This window comes from Lissotriton helveticus, chromosome 5_1 (assembly GCF_964261635.1).
Source record: "Lissotriton helveticus chromosome 5_1, aLisHel1.1, whole genome shotgun sequence".
Classification (NCBI taxonomy): Eukaryota; Metazoa; Chordata; class Amphibia; order Caudata; family Salamandridae; genus Lissotriton; species Lissotriton helveticus.
Window position 1 is genome coordinate 368,103,731 of NC_136065.1, and position 27,544 is coordinate 368,131,274.

The following is a 27,544-nucleotide window of genomic DNA, read 5'->3' on the forward strand; positions in this document are numbered from 1 at the left end:
TGCTACTCTGTGCGTTCAGTATGTGTCTCAAAAGTTGCTCTAGGTTGTCTTGGCTTAGAACAAGTGTTACTAAGGATTGCCATGCTGCACTTCTAAGGGCATTGCGCAGATTCTTACTTTTTCTTTCCTTTTTGTGTGTTTTCTCTTAGGGTTGCTGCTGATCGCAAGTATGTCTCCGCGTGGCCATGTCACAATAGCTGGAGATTCTACAGGTTAGTGAGTCTTGGGTTCTTTTCGTGGCTTTGCATTTGAACACACAGCGCTGGAGTTTGAAAGGAAGCCAAACATAGGCCTCATGCTCGGGCGCGGTGTTTATTACCCTCACCCTCAAGATGCCTACCAGAGCACATCTAATACTGAACTATTGCGAGACCTTGCATGATTTTGAGTTCATTGTTTTATAAGTGAGAGGGGACTGTGACCTTCCTTTTAGTACTTCAATTAGGGGGATGGTTGGAAGAAACAATCATGGGCATGATTTGTTCCGCAGTTAGGCGGCCTTAATTTGGGAATCTGGAATGGGAGTAGCCATAAAGGAGGGCTACCAAGCAGCAGATGCAACCTAAGCGGGCAGTTGATGCAACCTAAGCGGGCAGTTGTTGCAACAGCAGCACTATTTCCAGCTGCTCCCTCCGTGCATCCACCGTTTTTTTCTGGCAAAGGTGTGCTGTGGCTCTCATGCCCCACTCGCTGCTTCCCATGTCATCATCACTGCCAGAACTTATTCAATATCTTCTCCCTTGCACTGCAGTTCAGGGGCAGCTAATGTATACATTTTCCACCTAGATCAGGTCCTGATTGTGTAGGATTGTGATGACTTACAGTCACCTGTTTTCGGACATCTTGGCCATGCCACCCTACCATATCCCGCCACACTCATCCCTCCCTCCAAGTACTACCATTTTAACGGTAGCTTATTTACCAAGCCAGAGAAGGCCTGTCTCATGCCATTACAGCAGATCCTTTGAGCTGGGCCTTAAAAGCAGGATATAATTGGGTTTGTTATTTGTTAAATTACTGCAGTGATCTGCAACCCCACATATGTTATAGACTCCACCTCCCAGCTGCTCCTCCCTCCCTTCTCTCCCTCTTATGGCGGCCGCTGTGCGGCCGCTCCGCTGGCGCGGCAAAGGCGCATCTAAGGCAAGCTTGTTTGCACCCATCCGCGCCTGGATCGCGCCCAGCACCAGAACCCCTGGCCCCCGCAAACTCCACAACACCCGACTCTGCTACGACGCCAGTACCCTCCACACACTCAACGCCGGCGGATTACACACCTGTGTCGGGGCCACCCATGGACCCTTCTCCTGCCAGAACTGCAACTACACCAGCCTACAAGCCACCACCACGCCCATTGGGGTAGGTCGCAACAGCCTTCAATGCCTTCTGCTCAACACCCGCACCGCCCTCAAACACGCCATCGAACTCTGGGACCTTCTCGACTCCACCTCCCCAGACGTCACCTTCCTGACAGAGACCTGGATGAACCCCTTCTCGGCACCCGACATCGCCATAGCCATCCCGGATGGCTACAAGATCACCCACAGGGACCGCACCAACGAAACAGGAGGAGGAATCGCCATCGTCCACATAAACACCCTCAGAATCTCGACCAGCACTGATTGTTTTTTTTTAAATATATTTTTATTGCAGCATTATGTGTACAATCAATTCGCCGATCAGGCCAGCATCCTTCAGTCGCGTAATACAGGCTCCTAAAGGGAAAAAAAAAGGCTTACACGGCCATTCAGCTCACACCCTGGAGGTCGAGCGGCATTAGACAGGAGAGCATTAGTCGCTGATAGATGCATTAAGGCACACATATAACTGCGTCTCAGGCAGTACTCAGGGCTGCGTTTCTTACTACCCGGTTCTCCTGCACCCGGCCTATTGAGCTCCTAACAAAATCAAACATCCCCCCCTCCTCAACTCCCCACCCCAGGCCCCACCATCCCTTCCCCCTCTACTCTCGACCAGCACTGATGACCCACTTATCACTGCCGAAAACATGCACTTCCAGATCCACACCGACCCCAACACCACCCTCAGAGGAACCCTCATCTACAGACCTCTAGGCCCCCTACCGCAGTTCCGTGACTCCATTGCCGACTTTGTCAGTGTGCACGCCCTTGCGTCCATAGACTACATCCACCTCTGAGACCTAAACTTCCACCTAGGGAACAACAACAACAGCAACTCCACCACCCTGCTCAACAACCTCGCCAACCTTGGACTCAAACAGCTCGTCACAACTCCCACCCACTCCGCCGGACACCCGCTCGACCCCATTAGCCAGAAACCACGTCGCCTTCAGCCACACCACCGGGCACCACTGGATCAACCACTGCTGCATCCACCACTTCTTCTTCGAGAAGCCTACCACGCACCACTGCACACAACGGGCCCCCCACCGCAGCTGGAGCAAAGTCACAGAAGACCAGCTAGTCACCATCCTCGCCCAAAACCCACCAATGGACACTACCGACACAGACTCCGCTGCCCTCAACCTCAGGCAATGGATCGACGACTGCGCCAACACTCTTGCTCTGATCAAGAAACCCTCGAACAGACACACCAACAGAAAAGCCATCTGGTTCACCGCCGACCTCCAAGCATCCAAGCAGACCTGCTGCAGGCTCGAGAAGAAGTGGCACCACGAACAGACACCGGACAGCAACACAGCTTACAAGAGTGCCATCCGCAGACACCACCAACTCATCCAAACCAGCAAAAGGACCTCCTTCAAAGAACGCATCGACAGCAATGCACACAACAGCAAATAGCTCTTCAACATTGTGAAGGAACTCTCCAGCCCCAGCTCCAATGACATCCCCCCATCACAAGACCTCTGCGACTCCATAGGAACCTTCTTCGACCACAAGATTGCAGACATCCACGACATCTACAGCAACCAGGCCCCCCCGACAGACACAGAGACCTCAGACTCACCGACCCCAGCCACATCGACCCCCTGCTCTCATGGACCCGCGTCAACGACGAAGACACCATCAAAATCATGAACACCATCCACTTCAGTTCTCCATCTGACCCCTGCCCGCACCACATCTTCAACAAAGCAAGCTCCACCATTGCACCCCATCTCCGCAAGATCATCAACAGCTCCTTCAAGACCGCGACCTTCCTGGAGAGCTGGAAGCACGCCGAGATCAACGCCCTACTCAAGAAACCCAAAGCTGACCCCAAGGACCTCAAGAACTTCCGGCCCATCTCCCTCCTTCCGTTCCCGGCGAAAGTCATCGAGAAGATTGTCAACAGGCAACTGACCTCCTTCCTCGAAAAGAACAACATCCTGGACCCATCCCAATACAGATTTTGCAGCAACCACAGCACCGAAACAATGCTCATATCCGCCACCGACGACATCAGGGCCATGATGGACAATGGAGAAACCGCGGCCCTAATCCTCCTGAACCTCTCAGCCGCCTTCGACACTGTCTGCCACCACACCCTCCGCACACGCCTGCACAACGCAGGGATCCGTGACAAAGCACTGGACTGGACCCCTCCTTCCTCACCGGCAGAACCCAGAGTGTCCGCCTCCCCCCTTTCCGCTCTGAAGACACATAGATCATCTGCGGCATACCCCAAGGATCGTCCCTCAGCCCAACACTCTTCAACATCTACATGGCACCGCTCGCCAACATCACCAGATCACATGACCTCAATATCGTCTCATAAGCCGACGACACCCAGCTGATCCTCTCCCTCACTAAGGCCCCCACCACCGCCAAATCCAACCTCCACGAAGGAATGAAGGCCATCGCCGAATGGATGACGAACAGCCTCCTGAAACTGAACTCGGACAAGACGGAGGTCCTCATCATCAGATCCTCCCCCTCCACCTGGGACGACTCATGGTGGCCGACCGCACTGGGAGCTGCACCGACACACACTAACCACGCACGCAACCTGGGAGTCATCCTGAACTCCGCATTGTCAATGACCCAGTAAGTGAACGCCATCTCCTCCTCCTGCTTCAACACCCTCCGCATGCTCCGCAAGATCTGCAGATGAATACCCACCGGTACCAGAAAGACAGTCACCCAGGCCCTTGTCATCAGCAGAATGGACTACGGCAACGCCCTCTAAGCAGGAACCTCAGACAAACACCAGAAACGACTACAACGCATACAGAACGCCTCTGCACGCCTCATCCTCGACATCCCACACCACAGCCACATCTCAGCCCACCTGAAAGACCTGCACTGGCTCCCCGTCAACAAGAAGATCACCTTCAAGCTCCTCACCCACGCTCACAAAGCTCTTCACAACATCGGACCAGCATACCTCAACAAACGACTCACCTTCTACACCCCGAACCGCCAGCTTCACTCCGCTGACCTTGCCCTCACCACCGTCTCCTGCATCCGCTGAGCGACCGCCGGCGGCTGATCATTCTCCCACCTCGCCGCTTAAACCTGGAACACCCTCCCCATCCACCTACGACAGACCCAGGACCTGCTGGCCTTCAGGAGACTCCTCAAGACCTGGCTGTTCAAGCAGTAGCAGTCTTAAACGTATCTGCTAGATTGTCCATAAACTGTTCATAATGTGTTGCCAAACTTCGATGCATGGGCGTGGTTAAAAGTGTTCTAGAAGTTTCTAAGATTTTCTTTTTTTCCAGGTAATGGACTCCAAGCTCATGCTGAGGAGACGACGCCAAGGATGACTGGATCGGCAGGCAACAGGCGCCCATTGGAGCCAAGGAAGGAAATCTTTGCAGTACCAGGACTGGAGAGCTTCCAACCAGGTAGGTAAGAAGCCAAGCAAAGGCAATTAGGTACATGCTAGTATTTATACCTCTGAGACCAAAATACCTGCTGGATCTTGCAAGATTTGCAAATCTGGCAAGATTTTGAGACTAATGGTATGTGCAAAGGGAAGTAGGGAAGGACCCGTAGGCAGGCCTTTTGGAGTGCTTTTGGAAAGACTCACGGGTAATGGAGGGAAGGGCTAGGGGGTCAATATGGTTATGGCAATATGCATGAGTAGTGGAAGGAAGGGCCAAGGGGTTAGCATGATTGTGGCAGTACCCATGGGAAGCAGAAAGATGGCCAGTGGAGATGCAAGGGGTCTGTAATGACTCAAGGGAGAAATGTGCCAGGGGTGCAGAGGGCACAGGTTGTGCAGATTGTGACAGTAATATAATTGCAGGTCAGAGAGACCTAGCCCACCCTCCACTCTATCTAATTCAAGACCAGATAATCGGATAATCGTAGCCAGCTTCTCTTTCCCGCCCAAACCAAAGAAACAAAATCTAATTTAATTCCCTAAATGTGGATCGGAAATGTTGTATTATAAATAATATACGCAGCAGGGCAAGTACCCCATCTTCGCAAGGGTGATATGATCTATTCTGAAGAGGGGGAAAGTGTTTCAGAAGGTGGTGTAATTTCGGAGTCCTTGCAGGACACTACCCATATTGTAAGCATATTGTTTATGCAGAGTATGGGCTATCTGCTCATCTAAGTATCTAAATATGTTCACTTCCCATTGTAGACCCACATCTGGTAGGTTTTTGAGTGTGGCTCCTACCACCCTGCCCATGAGGAAAGTCACCAATGGTAAAACCTTTGTGATAAATCTTGTTTTAATTGTTTGCAAAGTGCTAGCTATTTTTTATGGTTAAATATGCCAAATAAAAATATTCAAATGGATGGAAAGTCACCAGCTTATCCTGATTGACTCTGAGACCAGATGCCATCCCAAATCGCTCCAATTCTGTCAACAATATCCATAGAAAAGCATGGGGTTATCTAAGCTAAACCAGAGTATCATCTGCGAACATAGATACTATATCTCAATCTTGATCCCCAATTCTGCAGCACATCCTTAAGCTTAATCGCCAAAGATTCTAGAGCTAGGGTGAACAATAAGGGTAAAGAGGAACATCCCTGAAAAATGCCACGTTCCATCACCCAACTTTTGGATACCATGAGCCGAATCTCTCTCTAGACATGGGCTCACTATATAGCAATTCCACTCAGACCTGAATAATTGTAGCAAATCTCATGCATCACCATGGACATGTGTGACCCAATAGTATCAAAAGCTTTTTTTCGATATCCGGTGCTATCAAGGCTCCCTCTATCTACATTTCATGGGAGGGTATGCAAGACATTTATGAGCCATCTGAGGTTCATCAATGTGCTAGTCTCCGGAATAAAGCCATGCTGGTCTTCGTCCACTAACAACCCAATAACATGTTTGAGTCTACTTGCCAATACATTGGCTATAGGTTTAACGTCAATATTAGTCCTGTAGAGAGTCTGTAAGAACCCATCTCTAGTAGTCGTCAAGCCCCTATTAGTGTCAAAATATGTCTCATTGCCTCCTCAATTTCTAATACAAAACATTGGACTGTGCAGAGCCTGTGGGCAAAGTCTCCACAGGAGAACCCGGGGTCTGGGCGGAGCACCACTATAATTTATCACCAGTGGTGCATGATCTCTACCAGTTACGGTCTGTCGTCGGCAGCTAAGGCAGGCCATGAGCACTAAGCATCCAAAGTCAAAGTACTTCTGCATGCCCACGTGTGCCCCACACAACTCCATCTGATGTGTTCATGCTTATATGTACTGACATTACTCTTTTAATTCGCACTGTTGCCATAAGATGTAAAAAGTCATACAATACTATTGTTTAGTATGCAAAACCCAATAAAAAGGTTTCAATAAAAAAAACAAAAAAAACAGTGGTGCATGATCTAAAATAAATCTATATTGATACCTGGCCATCTCTTTTTTTCACGTTATGTCGCTTGTTACTGTAGGAAGCTGCCTCTTAATATAGTGGCACAAAACGATGTACACTTTGTAAAGACTCTAGACACACCCTAATTGGTTTACAGAGGCAAACATGATAACCTAAATGCTCTCTTTTGTGGTAGTGTAGGTGAGCAGTTAGATGTATCAGAGGGTTGTGCTAAGCATTTGTTGTACTCACAATGGCAGTAAATGAGACACAAACTTAAGAATAAATCCGAGGCTAAGTTGAAAAAATAACTTGTATTTTTATGTAAATTTTTACAGGTAAGTAAATAGTTTGATTCAATGCGTCTTTATGCAGCAATGCTTCCTCATGGGAGAAAAGGCATATGTCGCATACAGTTATTTGCAATTGGCCTCTGTAGGTCTCCTTCAGGACTTAGGCTTATAGGGGGCCAAGGTCTTAAGTGCCACTAGCAGTTACTCGTTACCTGCCCTGGGGTATCCAGTTACAGAGGTGCTGGTTGGGTTGATAGCTGTGCACAGTGCACTTGTGGACAGAAGGGGAGCCACCTAGAAACAGGCTGCAGGGGGGACTTGAGGAGAAGTCCAGGAGCTCCCAGCAGGGGGCTCGGGTCACAAAGGTTCTAGGAACAAGGGGGCACACCAGGTTTGTCGGCACCCGGGCTGGGGCGCTCGAGTGCAAAGTGAAAAGGTCCGTTGGGCTCTGTGCATCCTAGGGACTTGCTGTGGTCGGTCTCGCCGGTTGAGGGTGCAGAAATCAGGGCAGCTGGGCCACTCAGGAAGTGGGATTCTGCGGTGCTGACGTCCCTTGACAGCTGCGCAGTCTCGGTGCAGTGGGAATCTGGACTGGACTCTCATGGACTCTGTTTGTTGGAAGGGGTCCAGTACCCTGGTTATTGGTCCTGTGCAGCTCCGGTTGGTCCTGGTGTCCTCTCACTGGGTGGAGGGAGAGTGGGCAGATCGGACCTTCAGGAGCACAGGGCCCTCTTACTGGGGGGTTGCTGCATCGGGCCTGCTGGGGAGTGGCAACGCAGTAGACTGAACTTTGCGTTTGGTGCCTCTGGACTGCAGGGTAGTAGCTCCTCTACTCCAATGGAGATTGCTGGCAATTTGCAAAGAGCTGGCAATCTTACGGGGTGCACACAAGCTGTACAGCTGCAGGACGAGTCGCTGGACACAATCGTTGAGACTGGGTGCAGGCAGCAATGATTTGGCACCAAAAGTCCACAGCAGCCTTCAGTTTTCACTTTTCTTGTGCTTTTTCTTTGTCCTCTCTTCTTAATCCAACAAATCTAAGTTCCTGGTGTTAGGGTTGCAACCTGAATACTCAATTTTGGGGCGTACCGGGGAGCGACAGGTAGTAGCCAATGGGCTAATTACCTTTAGAGTGTCAATAGTCTCTATATGACCACTTCCTGTGGAAAGGGGCCATAACCCTGACACAAAGAGCCTAATTCTGCCAAAACTAAGATGATGGAACTCTAAAGGTAGTGTTCACTTCAGGTAGCCCGCCTTAGGGGTGGTACTAGCCTGAGAGGGGAATATGCCACCTGACTAGCTGATTTTTCGGTTTATCGTGGTTTCAAATGGGCCCAGGTCAGGGGGTGGCATTTCCCCTGTCTGGGGAAGACTTAAGTCGCATATCAAAGACGAAAGAGGCCAATGAAACCTACTGCTTTGATATGCTGATTACTTAGCCATTCTACTTGTAAGAGGTGACAACACTTATGGCTGGAGTAGGCATTGTTTCTGCCGTTAGGGCGTCGGAAACCTGTCTGTGGTGGCAGGCTGGTCTGCACCAGTCAGCCAGTACACAAGTAGTTGGTAGGTTTTCAGGGGGCACCCGTAAAGTGCTCTCTGGATGCATGTATTAATAAATCCATCACTGGAATCTGTGTGGGCGTATTAAAAGGAGATGTTTGATATGAAACATCTCTAGTTTCAGTGAAACCATGATGTAGCTGGGGAACTCGTAAACACCAGTATCCAGCACTTGTACTCAAAATGGGTTCTCTGTTCACTTGTAATATCTAAGAATCAACTTAGACTTCACTGGGGCATATCTGCTCATGCAGATATGTCCACACATGTAGTATAGTGCACCCTGCCTTATGGTGGTAAGGCCTGCTGTAGGAGTGGCTTACCTATACTGCATGCAGTGTCTGCGGGCATGGCACACCGGAGATGTGCCATGTTGTGTCTTCACATTTCTCTGCACCCTGGGCACCCAGCCTGCAATGGCTGTTTGTATGTTTGGTGCTGAGGGGTCTTTTAGGGTGGCACATTACATGCTACAGTCCTTTGAAACCCTCTTTAGCTTTCCTGCCCTAGGTACCAGGGGTACCATTTACTAGGGACTTACATGTGCGGCTGAAGGTATTGCCAATTGGGTCAACAATTGTACGGTTCTAGGGAAAGATATATGGCACTATGGACCTGGATAGAAGCAGCCCGGTGCACGTCTGTCAAAATTGTATCAGATACCAGGCAAAAAGTGGGGGTGACCCTGTCAAAAAGGGCACTTTCTTCAGTTACCGGTATACAATTTAGTCTGCTATAGGTCTCTTGTGTTGACAAGTGGCAGGAGTATTTACTTACAGTGGGGTTGAGATCACTCCAAATGTATATGTATAGTTTGAGGTGCCCATCATCTCAAGCTGGGCCCGTCATATTTAGTTTTGCATGTAGGCAAGTCCGCAAGAGTGCAGTTGGAATAACGTTCCCATATAAGCGGTATGTCTAAGTATGGTATTAGTAAATGCAACATTCCTAGTCCAGCATTTGGAGAAAGGGATCCTTGTGGCCAACCAAATCCCATCCCCCATGTAAAGGATAAATAAGTTGAAGAGTACATCTGATCCCTCCATTTTTGCCAATCCTGCCCATCTCCATATATAGTAAATGTTTAACCTGTAAAAATGCTACTTTTATGGATTCTAAGGTAAGAGTGCACTCTGTAACTCTTTAAGAGGTTATTAAGACCCCTGGCATTCCCTGTCACAAGTTTAAAACTACTTCGCGTGACCAATGTTCAATATCTAGTGATCAGGGAGGAGAGGTGAAGGGGGGAGTGTCAGAAGACATCCCCAGATGAGGATTCTCTTAAGTGCATCCTGCAATACATGCCAGGCCCACAACTCAGACCTGGACTCGTTTATGTCCTATGAGGATCCATTCACATCACTGCTTCTTTCAAGCTCTGGAGTACGCTTGTATTGGTTCTCTCTATATATTGTAGTGATTTCTCTTCCTCCTCAAGACTTCACCCGCTGGCTATAAAGTTTCACCCATGTCTCATTGTTTTAGATGTTAATATCACAATCAGGATCATTAATGTCTTTTAACCCTAGAGTTTTCTTCAATTCACTTCTCACCCTCTCATTAGATGTAGTAATTCTCTTAAGTAGCTCCTTAAATCTTGTCCTTCTACGCCACATGGCAGACCTATTATGCAGCAAAAACCTTTTTGAGCTGTAGTTCTTCATTTTGTTCCCTCAGTGACTTGACAATGGCCTACATGACTCTCTTGAACTGTCTATTCAAGTTCATCCACATCACAAAGAAGTTGAATTACCCTTGGGTACTTTGAAATAACTCTTTAATCAGGTTTCATCGGTCCCACTTCTGACTTGACATATTTGAGAAACTGCTGCAAATAGTCTTGAGTTATCTGAATCATTTCCTATTCCATGGTGGCACCTGCAGATAATTGGCTCGACAGAGTCAGCGTGTCATTACTTATCCTTCTTTGAAGATTTCGAGATTAACATTTCTCTAATCCAGTGTTCCCTCACATTCCTGCCATCCTTTCCACACTTTAGCAACAAGCTCAAGTTCCAGGTAGCAGTGGTGGTTTGCATTCAGTCCATCTCAGATCAGACAATCCATGGTTATTGAATGCACCAGTGACAAGAAGAAAACTAATCACTGGAATAAATACGCTGTTTAGTGCCAACTGCCGCGGGAAGCAGAGAATCCACAGATCAGGTACATCCGTGCTCCTCTTACTGAAAGAAATACCATTCCCCCTCGAGAGCTGAGGGTGCAGAGTCTTTGTAGATGGAGAGGTTGTTCTGAGTTAAGAGTTGGTCTAAATCATCCGTGAAAACTCTTTTCCAAGTCTTTCTTTAACCAGGTCAGCAAAGTTACCCCTTAGCTGGCAAGTGACTGTCAAGTGGATTTCACCTGAATTCACCCCCAGACACAGTCAGAGGTCAAACTCGTTGAATGGTAATAGTTGTTAGGTTGTGGCTCAGTAGGAGGTAACTTCTTACTTTTTTCAGGGTTCACTTCATCATGATGTGTAACAGTCCAGAAACCAGCTACCTTTCAAATCTCATCCTTCCCTTTGACTCCACATAGTGCTACCCTGACTTTGGCTTGGGTTATGCTTTTTAACACCACATGCATACATACTTAGGTCCCCCCTTTTCAGTACATCCTTGTTCCAAACGTGCAGGGAGCAGCCACCACATGAATAGCAGGTATTCAATTCAAATATTTATTAAGATTTGGAACTCATTGAGGCCCACTTAAAATAGTATACAAATTGTTACAAAAAGAAATTAAACATAACAAAACTCGTTCCACGTTTGGAATTAACAACAAACAGATTAAAGTGGCAAGGCATATCCTAAGAAATAGGAAGATGTACGAGAAGCAATAGGTAGCAGCTAGTTCAGGTACTTGATAAAATCCAGAATTCATCCTCAGCAAACGATCAGCTTTAGCAGCAAGAAAAGGGATTATAAAGCATGGCCTAATATGTGCAAACAACAATTAAAGAGCAGCAGTAAATTGTGGAAAACGCAATCCAGAATCACACTTTGGGTGAGTTTTTAACTTGACAGCAAAACAAAGGCGGGAAATGAACATTGCATCTCCCTCTTGTGCAAAAAACAGCAATTAAAATATATATATAAACTCCTTAAAATTATTAAGACGTTTTATACACACTGCTTCATTTTTTGGACAATCGCATTGGCAATGTATGCAGATGAGGATGTGTAAAGTGGATGGGGAGAAAGGTTTTGGAGATATTACTCCATTCACCCGCTTCCCACACCTACCTAGTTGCCTTTTTTTAAAACACAACAAGCTGCCTCTTTACTTTATTGTGATGCTGTTTTATATGAAAAAATCTGTTTTAAAAAGTGTTCCAGATCACGTGTGGGTAGGGTTATATTCTAATGTTTATGTACTCAAAGAGAAGATTACAGGTGAGTATTGTTTATTTCTTTAGTATGAGTATTTTCTCCATCCCAGTTTACCTTTATATAGTGTGTTCTGCAGTCCTGCTTTCTGGTCCTAATGTTAAAAGAAATCTAAAATGACATTCCTTCAGATGTGTGTGAATTATGGGAGCTTATCTGTATAATTTGTACCCCAAAAATAAAATGATTGACATATTTGGAATTGCAAAACTATAAAATATAGACTTGCCAAATGTTTTTCTGAGAATCTTGTATCTGCTTAATGAAACTACACACCTTTATGCATGGTGGAATTTAGAATTGTTTGACTCATTTTCGTAAGGTTCTCTTCTTCATTTGTAGAGAGAACGTATGAATGCACATTTATTGATTCCACAACCTAGACTAACAACATATCAGCTCTGCTCATCTACTTACTTTGATATGTTGGTATTGGTATTGTTGCGTTGATATAAGTACAGGCCAATATTAAAACACTTTAGAATAAAGGATAATTTGTTGGTTGTTTGTCTTTTATTGTACTTTTTGGACACTAGGACGGTTGTTTGCTTGTTGCTTTTGCAATCAAAATTCCAGAAAAAACTTCCCTTGTTGCACCATCCATGAGAATAGGGAATACTTCCCTCGGAGTAGAGGAAGACTGCTTCTTCCCAGAGTCACCTGGACGAATAATCTTATTTGAGGTGAGACCTGAATGTAGTTGTTGGTCAAATAACTCATAGAGTTAAGCAGTCACTGCTATAAATCATGACATGCAGATTTAAAAGGCATGAGTTATAGTTAATGTAGTATGGTGAGTGTGGTGGGAACACGATGTACATAGCTGCATGACATAGTCATTTCAAGGTGGTATGTTAAGTTAAAATGTAAGTAATAAGTAACACTGTGTACATAGGTGGATGGCTTATAGTAACCTGAAGGTGGTGTGTAAATTGTAAATTAAAGTTATAACTATAACTTTAGAATTTCTAATCTTTGTCTAGTTTAAGTATGGTTTGGATGGAAAGAATAAATAACGTTTTCCTTATATAACTAAAACTTTAGACTGTTTAGTTTGTAGTTTAAACGTAGTTTGTATAGTGAAAATAAGTTTTTCAATCTATAACTAAGCTTTCAGTTTCTAAGCCTGAACATAGAGAGCTTCACTGGGACCAATGCAGATCAGCACCTGATCGACGTTGAGGCCAGTGGGATGGGTAGTAGTAACCGTGGCATTCAGTGGTTGTGTGCCTAAAGATGCAAGTTTTGGTGCTACGTTATAACTTAATTCTCCAAACTGTTTTAATTTCAACATGGAGCCACTTAAATAGGAACATATGGTTCCCTGAATCACGATGGTTGTAAAATGGGACGTTATTCCCTAAACCGTCTCCTATTCCATGGGATGGGTCAAACTGAGTTTTCTATCTTTACAACTCATTGTGTAGTTCTAAATTTCCCTCCCTTAGCGCTTGAGCCTCATTTTGAATGTTTACTAAGGCCTATGCCAAATCATATACCCCTAGGACTGTTTATCATATTCTGTGTATCAGTGTAATCCAAGATCACCATATCGCCCCGGTGGAATTCTTTTTTTATATATATATATATATATATATATATATATATATATATATATATATATATATATATATATATATATATATATATATATATATATATATATATCTTACCTATCTGTCACACTTGCCACTCACCTGAAGATTCACGAGAGTCCACAGAGGAGATGCTGGTCTGCCCGCTGCTCTTCAGAACAACTCTCAATTCAGTCTAAATGTTTCGAGATGAGAGTTGCCCAGAAAGGAAGGGGGATGGGAAGAGTGATATGCCTTTTAAGTGTTCTTCAAGGATGACACTTGGCAGCTGCTAAACTTTTAGACTTGTCTTTTCTCAAACCGCCTCTGTCTCAGCTAGGTGCTTTACTTTTACAAATATCTGCAATTATCACAAACAGGAATTAGCAATTGCCTGAGACAATTATGAATGATAGGAGTTTTCTTTTGCAACACAACATGCTGAACCTTCTTCTTGGGAACACACTCTAAATAGCAGAAAATGCAGTCACTCTTACATAGGATTTCAGCTCCTCGATTAATGTCTCAAAGGTTATTCCAACTGTGGCATTTCTCTATAAAGTATCTTGGGTTGGTTCATATCAGAGAGTTCTTTTTTGCAGTTCATAAACACTTGTTATTCTTGCTCAAGAAATCAGCCTTTGCCAAATAATCAAGCCACACCAGTTAATGTATTTAAAACAAAATTGGTTATTGTTATTTTTAAAAGCTACTCTGTGCTTTCAGTATGTGTCTCAAAAATTGCTCTAGGTTGTCTTGACTTAGAAACAGTGTTACTAAGGATTGCCATGCTGCACTACAAAGGGCATTGCGCAGATTCTTATTTGTTCTTTCCTTTTTGTGTGCTCTCTCTTAGGGTTGCTGCTGATCGCAAGTATGTCTCCGCGTGGCCATGTCACAATAGCTGGAGATTCTACAGGTTAGTGAGTCTTGGATTCTTTTCGTGGCTTTGTGCTTGAACACACAGCGCAGGAGTTTGAAAGGAAGCCAAACAAAGGCCTCATGCTCGGGCGCAGTGTTTACTACCCTCACCCCCAAGATACCTACCAGAGCACATCTACTACTGAAATATTGCGAGACCTTGCATGATTTTGAGTGCATTGTTTTATAGGTGAGAGGGGACTGTGGCCTTCCTTTTAGTACTTCCATTAGTGGGCTGGTTGGAAGAACCACTCAAGGGCATGATTTGGTCCGCAGTTAGGTGGCCTTAATTTGGGAATCTGGAATGGGAGTAGCCATAAAGGAGGGCTACTAAGCAGCAGATGCATCCTTAGCGGGTAGTTGTTGCAACAGCAGCACTATTTCCAGCTGCTCCGTGCGTCCACTGTTTTTAGGTCTCGCTGAGCCAGCGCATGCGCTGCTCCGAGACATTTAGTATCGGGGTTTCCAAAGTGCTGCCACCGGCTTTTGGTGGCATAGCGCTTGCGTTCACGTGAGCGTGCACGCGCGCAGCCACCATCTGCCTCCCTTCCAGCGCGATCACTTTTACTTTTTAGTGCTGGTGCGCGCGTGCATCACTAGTGTGTTTTTTTTTTTTTACATTACATTAATCGAACAAGGGCCTTGTTGCAGGAGGGCATGAATGCGTTGCGAAGGTCATCTCCCAGAGCAGTCTGCAACCCGGCGGCAGCAGCTGGTGTTCATTAATGGCTAGATTTTACTGCCCCTCCAAACTGAAGGGAAGCTTGGCCACCCCCCCACACACATACACTTTAAGAGAGCATGGGTTGCGAGGTCCTTTGTTACGTCGCTTCCAAGTGGTTACATGCAGGTATTTGTAGCAGGCCCATAACCCACTGAACTACTCACCCCATGATTTGCATGTTACACAAGTATATTTTAAGCTACACTGAAACCCACAATGGTATATTTTGGGGATTTTCACATACAATAATCAGGTTACACGCACTGCTCTGTAGCACACACATTAACCTTCTAAAATATTTTACCTATCTCTTAAGAGCCACTCTCTTTCTCCTGTACCTCTCTCTCCTGTCTTCGGTCTCCCTCTCGCTCTTTCCTGTGTCACTCTCTCACTTAGCTGTCTCTCACCCACATTACTCGGTATAACCTTTCCCCTTTTCGGTGTTCCTGTATTGTCTTCTCCTGTTTCTTTTTTGTCAGGGATTATATTTATTGCATCAGAAAAAAGCACATTTGTTGAAACTTTGTTATTTTCTGCTCATCTCCCAGAGCAGTCTGCCACCCGGCGGCAGCAACTGATGTTCATTAATGGCTAGATTTGACTGCCCTCCATACTGAAGGGAAGCTGCCCCCCCCCCCCCCCCCCAACACACATACACTTTGAGAGAGCGCGGGTTGCGAGGTCCTTTGTTACTCCCCTTCCAAGTGGTTACATGCAGGTATTTGTAGCAGGCCCATAACCCACTGAACTACTCACCGCATGATTTGCATGTTACACAAGGATATTTTAAGCTACACTGAAACCCACTACTCTATATTTTGGGGATTTTCACAAACGATAATCAGGTTACATGCACTGCTCTGTAGCACACACCGTAACCTTCTAAAAAATTTGACCTATCTCTTTATAGCCACTCTCTCCTGTACATCTCTCTCCTGTCTTCGGTCTCCCTCTCGCTCTTTCCTGTGTCACTCTCTCACTTAGCTGTCTCTCACCCACATTATTCGGTATAACCTTTCCTCTCTTCGGTGTTTCTGTATTGTCATCTCCTGTTTCTCTTTTGTCAGGGCTTATATTTATTGCACCAGAATAAATCACATTTGTTAAAACTTTATTTTCTGCTCATCTCCCAGAGCAGTCTGCAACCCGGCGGCAGCAGCTGGTTTTTATTAATGGCCAGATTTTACTGCCCCTCCATATTGAAGGGAAGCTTGCCCCCTCTTCACCCCCCCACACACATACACTTTCAGAAATCGCGGGTTGCGAGTCCTTTGTTACGTCCCATCCACGTGGTTAGTTACATGCATGTATTTGCAGCAGGTCCATAACCCACTGAACTACTCACACCATAATTTGCAGGTTACACAAGGATATTTTAAGCTCCACTGAAACACACTAAGCTATATTTTGGGGATTTTCACATACGATAATCAGGTTACACGCACTGCTCTGTAGCACACACGTTAACCTTCTAAAATATTTTATGGTCATTCAAATCTGTAGTCAGTAGATTATTCGCAGATCTGTGAAAGTTGCCTTGATGCTCCAAACCATCTTACTAGCGGATAGATACACTTTACTTCAAGATACACCTAAAAGGATGTGTACGTGGCCAATGTTTCTGAAGTGCTGAGCCAGAGGCAACATTCAACTCTTTTGTTGAACTTTCATTCTTCTAGGTTCAATAAAATAAGCATTGGCTCGCTCATTTTTTGACTTTGCCAGTGCATCGACAAGCACTGGCAAAGCCAAAAAAAGCATTGGCAAAGTAAAACAAGCATTCGCATAGCTAATAGGTCTCGCCTTTAGGACCTTTTCAGTGTTTAGTTATCCACCACAATATCCTTGGTGCAACAACATCAAGTGTTGCATGGCTAAACACTTATAAGGTCCCAAAGGCGAGACCTATTGGTTATGCCAATGCTTGTTTTTCTGGCAAAGGTATGCTGCGGTTCACATGCCCCACTCGCTGCTTCCCACATCACCAGCACTGCCAGAACTTATTCAATCTCTTCTACCTTGCACTGCAGGTCAGGGGCAGCTAATGTATACATTTTCCACCTAATCTGGTCCTGATTGTGTAGGATTCCGATGACTTACAGTCAGCTGTTTTTGGACATCTTGGCCATGCCACCCTACCATATCCCGCCACACTCATCCCTCCCTTCAAGTGCTGTCATTTTAACCGCAGCTTATCTACCAAGCCAGGGAAGGCCCGCCACATGCCATTACTGCAGATTCTTTGGGCTGGGCCTTAAAAGCAGGATATAATTGGGTTTGTTATTTGTTAAATTACTGCAGTGATGTGCAACCTCACATATGTTATTGACTCATCTGCCCAGTGCCCATTGAAGAGAAACAATTGTCTGTAATGCAAATTTGGGATGTTTTTTGAAGTGGTTAAGTTTAGCACCTGCCATTTTTGCCAGTTAATCCTAAACACAGACACCTCACCATATTCTTTCAATTCTGTCATCAGAGGAGGGAGGGATTAAATGGGATCAGAGTGGATCGAAAATGTTATCTATATTTGTAGTTTAATGTGTCTCTTCCAGTTCAAATCCTGCTAATGCCTCCACTATTTCTCAAATTTTCTGCCAGATCCTACTTTCCTACATCCATCAGCCAGGTTTTGTCCCGTGGAGGTACCCATACACTTTTTCTTTAAACTTTATTTATATATTTAAGCATAAACATGGTCCATGCGTCCAGGACAAAAAAAATGTAACCATTGCAACAATCACAGATGTCATTGATATTTCACCACAATACCACTTCTCCACTGGCTCCAATCCCCATTCTCCAATATTAACATTTTAAGCATTGCAGACCATAATTCAAAATCATCTAGGAGTTTAGCATCTTTCCTAAATGTCTTTAGCTGAATTTCCATTGCAATAGTAGCCCACTCTTACAGATCTCACTCACAGGACGCTATGGACAGGCCACATGATCTCAGCTATTGAATAGCAATATGGTGTTTAACTTCCCCCAACGAAGTACATTTGTATTTGGCCTTCAAACCCTGGGGCCTGGGTATAAGATTAAATAGGCAAATGTACTGAGAGCATACTAGGAATATTTACAAGTCCCACTATTTTGGTACAAATGCTCGCCAAAATGTTTACTGATGTTCACAACTCCATGTCTCTGCATTTTGGCCATTTTAATGAGCTGAGTGGATACATTCTATTAATCCGCAGATGGGAAGTATAGGTGCGGCAGAGGTAACTAAGATTTGTCAGATGGAACATGGTGTTAATTGAAGTTAGCTTAACGTGCTCCTGAATTGAGTCTGGTTCTTTATCTATTAGTGGTAACTCCAGATCAGCATCTTATCTATACCTTACTGGAAGATCAGACCTTTGTCTATCAGTCTTCAGTGCCTTGTATAACTTGGAAACAGTGTGTGTAGCATGACCAATTCCAGTAACCTGGAAGCTGGGGAGGGGGGGCAGCTAAGAACTTGGGCCAAATCTCCCTTGCTGTTTTGGATATTTTACGTATTGTAGAAACTGTCCAGGGCCTAACCCAAACTGGAGTTGTGCCTCCTCAAATTAAATAAAACTATCTGTCAGAGACAGGTCTCCCAGAGTCAAATCTCTGTCTGCCACATGTCTGCAGTATGTTTATTGATGAACGGGCAGTGGGTGTGCGCACCTCCAGCCCTCATTAATGTAATGGGAATGGGTTCCTCCTCCCAGCATCCCTTCAGTAGCTGTTTTCCCAATTGTCCTCAACCACGCAACAAGAGACTGCGTGTTGGAGCTGAGCTTCAATGCAATTGTCAAAGTCCCACGTACCAAAATACCAGAAGCCTTTGGGAGCAAAGAGAGTCTACTAAGCCCCCTGACATTGACCCTCAAAACATGATGTTCGGGGGGGGGGCATGACTAGTGACCAGACAAAATGGCCACACACTAACAGAGCTCTGTGACGGTATAAACCATCCCCGCAAAATCCATCCACTTATCCTGCAAAAGACTGGACTTGTGCCCCAGCATCGGAATCGGGCAAACTTCCGGACCATGGAGCACTGCTTCTGGGACCTGTACCCCTGTGCCTCGCGGAGCAATATAGCGTTGAATATTTCGGCCGCATCTCCACGCCGGAGCCGGGGACTGTGGTATACCGGCGGCCCGACGGTGCGGCGTCCCAGGCGGAAAGGACACCATCGGAGCGGAGGTGAGGAGTCGAGACCGCCTCACGGCCACACCCCTCAGAGGGAGATTAAGTGGACTCCTGTCCACGGCGCATGAGGCCACGGTGACCGAGCACCGCGGTAACCAGCGAGGCGGGAGCCTCTGCGCCAAAAGTAATTTGAAAGCGGCCATTACCCCGTAGCAGTGACACCATCCCAGGCGGGCGGGAAACAGCGGAGCGAGAACAGCGGCGACACCGAACAGTTTGGCGGACCCCAGGGGGACCACAGGCATCGTAGCCCCAACCAAGGCTGCCATAGCTGCCAAGGTTTCAGATTGCTATGTGTGACATTTTCATAATTTCAATGCAATTATGAGTGACATTTCAATGACTATGAGTGACACTTTCGCTCGAGCAAAATCACGCAAGGAAGATGAGGGAAACATATAGATATCAGAAATTACGCCTGTTTGAGCAACGAGAAAATTTAAGAAGATCTTGGAGGGGCACTAACCAGAGACAGACTGAATGACTGCAATTCTCAGTAACAAGGCAGGAAGTCGCTGCAGCTGCTCAGTATATTATCTCATCAATCTGATCATTCATGACCATGTGCTAGCCTAAAACACATTTTATAGCATAGCATAGCATAGCAAGTGTACCTAGGAGATTGTACCCTCACTCAGTCTCAGGCACATCTTTGCAAGCCTGGTGAGCAGGCGCTGCGGCAACACAGCTGCTTAGGTTTCAGATTGCTTATGTCTGACAATTCTTTAGCTCAGTGTGCTTGTTTGTGACATTTCATTCTCTTTGAGTGAGCCTATAGAAACCAGCAGTTATGCTATGTGCCATTCTGCACACATACTGAGTATAAACTGTGCAGAAATAGTGAGCTGAGTGCTAGCCCTTGTTTGCTTGGCTGCTTAAGAAGCACATTTACCTTCATCAACGATAATAAAGAACATCATCACATGAACGTGCAGCTGCAATACATCACTGTGTTCTTTGACTTTAGGCATTTAATACAACAGTCGCAACTAGCACTGGCCTGATAGGATTAACTGCCAATATGTCAGTGAGAAAGGTGAACAATACAGACCCCAGAATGTAAAGCTAGGAATGATAGACCGTTTTCACCTCACTGCCACATGACAGCTGTCTGATAGCGACACTCACACTGTATTAAAAATAAGGATTCTGATTGATTGATTGACATCCCCCATCAACAAAGGAATTTTATATGCATATTCTCAATTTACTAAAAAAATAACTTTTGAAAAAGAAAATATATAGACCTCCAAACGTCAAATGCATTGTCCTGCTTCTGTAAAGTTTGCTTTTACTTTCAGATGGTTGCACCAGTCATGCCCCACTTCTGCCACTATAAGAAATTGAAACTTTTGAATGCTGCCTTTGCTTCAGCATCGTGTCATAATATGCTAGAAAGGTTATAACCCTTTTGTCGTTGTTATGAATTAGAACTTTAGCCAGCCAGCTTTAGCCAGCCTGCTCTTTAAGCCAACCCCTTCCTGCATTCTGAGATTTAAAGTTTTATATGTATTTGCCTACAAATTCAGAACTTGCTGAAAGCGCATTAAATTCATGTCAGCCTACCTAACTGTTATAAATTTCAAGGACAAGAACTAGTTGAATGAATGCGTGATGGGACTTTATCACCACCAACAGACCTTCAAAAGCAACCCTATATCTACAGTATTCCATTCTTGGTTTGCTATTTGATTTCCTGCACTTAAACACGCATCTCTGCAAGTGCACGGTTTAATTTGAAGGTCTGAACAGTTAAAGGTAAAGCCAGGCATGCTTTCATTAGTTTGTCCTTTAACTGTCCTTTTGCTAATTCTGAAAACTCATCCTTTGGCTGGGATGGCTTACCGGCCCCCCAAAAGCAACTTCTCGTAGGTATATTCTCAATGTAAGGTAGTGGACGGTAATTGCAGTGCCAGCCATCAAGCACCTGCGGTGCGCAGAAAACTTTATTAATAATATGGAATAGCCTTACCTTATTCTGTCAATGCCACACTCTGGCCGCGCAGAGCGGCTGGCCGGATCCTTCCAGGTCCCAATGTGCGTGTGCAAGGAGCACCCCAGCCTGCTAAACAAATATGTGCAGGCCTCTGAAGCAGCCGTCGCTACACCCAATGAGGCCCGAGCAGGTGCTGTGTGGATGATCAAGTGCAGACAAACTTTCTCATCACGGCTCCAATGCTGACTCCTTCACGATGACGATATAAAACGGCGATCTGTGGCTTGCTGATGTTCTTCTCCTCACATTATAAACCACTGATTTTCATAACCTCATGTGCAATGGTTAAAATGCATATTATACCGACACACAGACAGATCGGTGATCTCTATAGTAATTCACATGACATGCTTTAATACTAAGAGGCTGCCGCTTGCCACTGCACAGTTCAGTTTAGGGGCCAGCCGCCTGCCTGCGTCCTTAGACTTGACTGCAACAGATTAGTCTCTCCCTCGGCAAACGGGCACGGAGTCGGACCGTGCGCCACCCCGGAGTAACAAACTCAGCTAGCAGCAGCCCCACTGCTGCTCAGTGGGCCTGCCTTCACATATGCTCGGTCCTGTCGGGTCCGGTTTGGAGGTAGCGGCCGGGTTCATGTCAGCCCACAGGCGCGCGGCGCGGCACGCCTTCACTAGTCCCAGCTTCCGGAATCTGACCTCCCTTCCCTCCAGAACGTGAGGTCAGGTCAGATCGGCCCCCCGTGGGGCCACAGTCAGTTTGCTGCCCTTAACCACTCCTGAGGGCACAGCAGGCCCCGCCCGGGTGTCTCGGATCGGGCAAAGGACTGCCTCGGCCTGGATACATTGTATCGGGCAGCAGTACACAAGTCAAAATATTAACTGTCTGTTTACTAACAGTCAGACCCTGTTCTGGTGGCAGCGCCCGGCCGGCAAGCCTGCCTGCGGGGAACAGCAGAGCCTGCGCACAGGGATCAGAGGTGCGCCACAGCGCATGCTAGCAGCCTGGTGTTACCAGTTTTACCGCTGGTACAGCAGAGTGAGATGGTGGCTTAAAATGCGTGACAATGCATTTCAGTGCGGTGATGCGGAGCACCGCACTGAAATGCGTTAGTGTCACACCGGTTGCGTGATACTTGACAGGCCTGGGCTGCCCTCAATGGGGGGGGAGGGGCAGTTTGACCGTCCGCACCACAGGACTGTTGCCGAAGGGTGCGTGAACCGTTTTTTAACAGCGCTCAGACCACAGCACAGTACCAGCACCAGGCCCCGGGGGGCACGGCGTGGGACTCGCCCACAAGCAGTCAATTGGAAACTGGTGCCCCGACATATCGGGTGTGTGACACCCAGACAACGCGGAAGGGGCCCCCGAGTCATCGTGAGCCGGAAAAGGACGCCCCTGCAAGGTAGTAATCAAGGCCTAGCAAGATGAGTGGCAGAGGGACCAGAGGCCAGCCACCCCCGAGGCTAGATAAGTTCGCCTACACTAAAGACACCTCGGACGCCCCCCGGGCAGACGCATCCCGCACCTCCCCTAGCTGTCAGTTGTTTTCGGCCTAATTTTGCACTGTTATAGGTTATTCAGTTCACAATCTCTCCATGCACACTTGCGAGTACTGCTGTGGATCAGGAGCAGGCCTGTCAAGTATCACGCAACCGGTGTGACACTAACGCATTTCAGTGCGGTGCTCCGCATCACCGCACTGAAATGCATTGTCACGCATTTTAAGCCACCATCTCACTCTACTGTACCAGCGGTAAAACTGGTAACACCAGGCTGCTAGCATGCGCTGTGGCGCACCTCTGATCCCTGTGCGCAGGCTCTGCTGTTCCCCGCAGGCAGGCTTGCCGGCCGGGAGCTGCCACCAGAACAGGGTCTGACTGTTAGTAAACAGACAGTTAATGATTTTGACTTGTGTACTGCTGCCCGATACAATGTATCCAGGCCGAGGCAGTCCTTTGCCCGATCCGAGACACCCGGGCGGGGCCTGCTGTGCCCTCAGGAGTGGTTAAGGGCAGCAAACTGACTGTGGCCCCACGGGGGGCCGATCTGACCTGACCTCACGTTCTGGAGGGAAGGGAGGTCAGATTCCGGAAGCTGGGACTAGTGAAGGCGTGCCGCGCCGCGCGCCTGTGGGCTGACATGATCCCGGCCGCTACCTCCAAACCGGACCCGACAGGACCGAGCATATGTGAAGGCAGGCCCACTGAGCAGCAGTGGGGCTGCTGCTAGCTGAGTTTGTTACTCCGGGGTGGCGCACGGTCCGACTCCGTGCCCGTTTGCCGAGGGAGAGACTAATCTGTTGCAGTCAAGTCTAAGGACGCAGGCAGGCGGCTGGCCCCTAAACAACTGTGCAGTGGCAAGCGGCAGCCTCTTAGTATTAAAGCATGTCATGTGAATTACTATAGAGATCACCGATCTGTCTGTGTGTCGGTATAATATGCATTTTAACCATTGCACATGAGGTTATGAAAATCAGTGGTTTATAATGTGAGGAGAAGAACATCAGCAAGCCACAGATCGCCGTTTTATATCGTCATCGTGAAGGAGTCAGCATTGGAGCCGTGATGAGAAAGTTTGTCTGCACTTGATCATCCACACAGCACCTGCTCGGGTGTAGCGACGGCTGCTTCAGAGGCCTGCACATATTTGTTTAGCAGGCTGGGGTGCTCCTTGCACACGCACATTGGGACCTGGAAGGATCCGGCCAGCCGCTCTGCGCGGCCAGAGTGTGGCATTGACAGAAAAAGTAAGGCTATTCCATATTATTAATAAAGTTTTCTGCGCACCGCTGGTGCTTGATGGCTGGCACTTCAATTACCGTCCACTACCTTACATTGAGAATATACCTATGAGAAGTTGCTTTTGGGGGGCCGGTAAGCCATCCCAGCCAAAGGATGAGTTTTCAGAATTAGCAAAAGGACAGTTAAAGGACAAACTAATGAAAGCATGCCTGGCTTTACCTTTAACTGTTCAGACCTTCAAATATAAACCGTGCACTTGCAGAGATGCGTGTTTAAGTGCAGGAAATCAAATAGCAAACCAAGAATGGAATACTGTAGATATAGGGTTGCTTTTGAAGGTCTGTTGGTGGTGATAAAGTCCCATCACGCATTCATTCAACTAGTTCTTGTCCTTGAAATTTATAACAGTTAGGTAGGCTGACATGAATTTAATGCGCTTTCAGCAAGTTCTGAATTTGTAGGCAAATACATATAAAACTTTAAATCTCAGAATGCAGGAAGGGGTTGGCTTAAAGAGCAGGCTGGCTAAAGCTGGCTGGCTAAAGTTCTAATTCATAACAACGACAAAAGGGTTATAACCTTTCTAGCATATTATGACAGGATGCTGAAGCAAAGGCAGCATTCAAAAGTTTCAATTTCTTATAGTGGCAGAAGTGGGGCATGACTGGTGCAACCATCTGAAAGTAAAAGCAAACTTTACAGAAGCAGGACAATGCATTTGACGTTTGGAGGTCCATATATTTTCTTTTTCAAAAGTTATTTTTTTTAGTAAATTGAGAATATGCATATAAAATTCCTTTGTTGATGGGGGATGTCAATCAATCAATCAGAATCCTTATTTTTAATACAGTGTGAGTGTCGCTATCAGACAGCTGTCATGTGGCAGTGAGGTGAAAACTGTCTATCATTCCTAGCTTTACATTCTGGGGTCTGTATTGTTCACCTTTCTCACTGACATATTGGCAGTTAATCCTATCAGGCCAGTGCTAGTTGCGACTGTTGTATTAAATGCCTAAAGTCAAAGAACACAGTGATGTATTGCAGCTGCACGTTCATGTTATGATGTTCTTTATTATCGTTGATGAAGGTAAATGTGCTTCTTAAGCAGCCAAGCAAACAAGGGCTAGCACTCAGCTCACTATTTCTGCACAGTTTATACTCAGTATGTGTGCAGAATGGCACATAGCATAACTGCTGGTTTCTATAGGCTCACTCAAAGAGAATGAAATGTCACAAACAAGCACACTGAGCTAAAGAATTGTCAGACATAAGCAATCTGAAACCTAAGCAGCTGTGTTGCCGCAGCGCCTGCTCACCAGGCTTGCAAAGATGTGCCTGAGACTGAGTGAGGGTACAATCTCCTAGGTACACTTGCTATGCTATGCTATGCTATAAAATGTGTTTTAGGCTAGCACATGGTCATGAATGATCAGATTGATGAGATAATATACTGAGCAGCTGCAGCGACTTCCTGCCTTGTTACTGAGAATTGCAGTCATTCAGTCTGTCTCTGGTTAGTGCCCCTCCAAGATCTTCTTAAATTTTCTTGTTGCTCAAACAGGCGTAATTTCTGATATCTATATGTTTCCCTCATCTTCCTTGCGTGATTTTGCTCGAGCGAAAGTGTCACTCATAGTCATTGAAATGTCACTCATAATTGCATTGAAATTATGAAAATGTCACACATAGCAATCTGAAACCTTGGCAGCTATGCAGGAGCACGCACACAGGTCCTTTGTTAATCACGTTAGTATGTAAGAGCACATTAATGACACACTTCAGCCTTGCGGCGCAAATAAATATCGGGCACATAATGGATTTCCAGTTAGTATACAATGGCATACTCTGCAGAAGGAGTCCCTAACTCCCAAGCTACGAACATGTCCTGCCCTACACTATCAGTGATATCCTGGAACGTTAATGGACTTACAATACCTGAGAGAAAGGGCCCCACTGTCGCACTGCTCCAGGAAACACACTTAATGGGCGGGGCCTGCAAGGCGCTAGACCGATGGGGGTTTAAGATGGTCACTCACGCTGAATTCACATCTGGCTCACGCGGGGTCGGTATACTAGTACACAAAAGCTCCCCACAAAACCTGCTCCGATGATCAGGGCCGATTCACCGCCCTGTCTTGTCAGTGGGAAGGACGCAGGTACAACATGGTCTGCGTATACATACCCCCGGCACTTCACCAGACAGCCTTCAGGGACCTGGGTAAATTCCTGTTAGACCTACCGGAAGGGGAGCTGATCCTGGGTGGGGACTTTAATGCTGTGGTAGACGCTTCCATGGACCGCAGGCCCCCTAGAGATACTCATGGACACAATCAAGCCCTGAGAGACTTTTTAGCTGCAATGGGACTGACGGATTTGTGGCGGCTTAAGCACCCTACTGTTTGCCAGTTTACCTTCCACTCAGGGGCACACAATAGTCTTTCGCGTATAGATTACTTGTTCACGATAACGGTTCCCCCTGACAAAGTGAGTGCAGTGAAACATCTGCCCAGAGGCATCTCTGACCACTCCCCAATGCACCTCACCTACACAACACAGACGCATAGTCAGTTGCGGGTCTACCCGGTATACCCAGGATATCTCCAAACTCCCAACATAGCTAAGGCCTTAAAGAAATCCACTGAGCAATATTTCACGGAAAATATACACTCTGTAGAATCGCCGAGCATATTGTTGGAGGCCTATAAGTGTCAGTGATCCGCGGTCACGCCATCTCCTCCATTACCCGATACACTCGAGAACGCAGGGAACACTTAGACGCGCTAGAAACGCCGGTGCAGAGGGCGGAGATTGCACACGCAGAGGCACCAACTGAGGCGACAGCACAAGGCTTAACACTGGCGACTCAGGAATACAGGGCATACGCGTGGGAGCAAGTGAAAAATAGGCACATGAACACCTTGCACAGAGTATATGAACTGGGGGACAAGACGGGCAAGATGCTGGCTTGACTCGAGAAAAAGGAGAGAGCAAATAGATGTATCCCACTGATGGCGCTTGGGGATGGCACCGTCTCAGCTGATCCCCAGATTATTGTGGAGGAGCTAGCGACCTATTACGAACGGGTTTACACCCCACGGGCCACAGCAGCAGTGGATGACAACTTGCACTTCTTACGAGCCATAGACTTGCCGGCATTACCGTTAGAGGATATGCAGGCGTTAGAAGCTGACCTCACAGTAGAGGAACTGGGGCGGGCCCTAGCGGCCCTCCACACGGGAAAGGCTATGGGCCCCAACGGTTTGCCGGTAGAGCTTTATAAAAAGGTGTCTGGAACCATCACACCTCACTTGCTCGCAATGTATAATGACTGCCTGGGGGAGAGAACCCTGCCTAAAGATCAAAGGCTAGCGACGATCATAAACCTGGTAAACCAAAGGCCCAACCATTGTCCTATTGTCCGATCTCACTGTTAAATGCAGAGGCAAAAACACTGGCGAAGACACTGGCGCT

The 27,544-nt window shown here is 46.6% G+C and overlaps 1 protein-coding gene across 4 annotated transcripts in view; it reads left to right on the forward strand.

Moving 5' to 3' along the window:
• The window catches only part of LOC144753169 (uncharacterized), a 281,794-nt gene that overhangs the window by 203,379 nt on the left and 50,871 nt on the right, over positions 1-27,544 (forward strand). For all 4 annotated transcript variants that reach the window (XM_078640940.1, XM_078640936.1, XM_078640939.1 and 1 more), the window contains 4 exons: positions 150-212; positions 4,646-4,771; positions 12,502-12,648; positions 14,396-14,458. In XM_078640940.1, coding sequence (XP_078497066.1) covers positions 150-212; positions 4,646-4,649 — 67 coding nt within the window. In that variant the 3' untranslated portion in view covers positions 4,650-4,771; positions 12,502-12,648; positions 14,396-14,458. The remainder of the gene's footprint in view (positions 1-149; positions 213-4,645; positions 4,772-12,501; positions 12,649-14,395; positions 14,459-27,544) is intronic.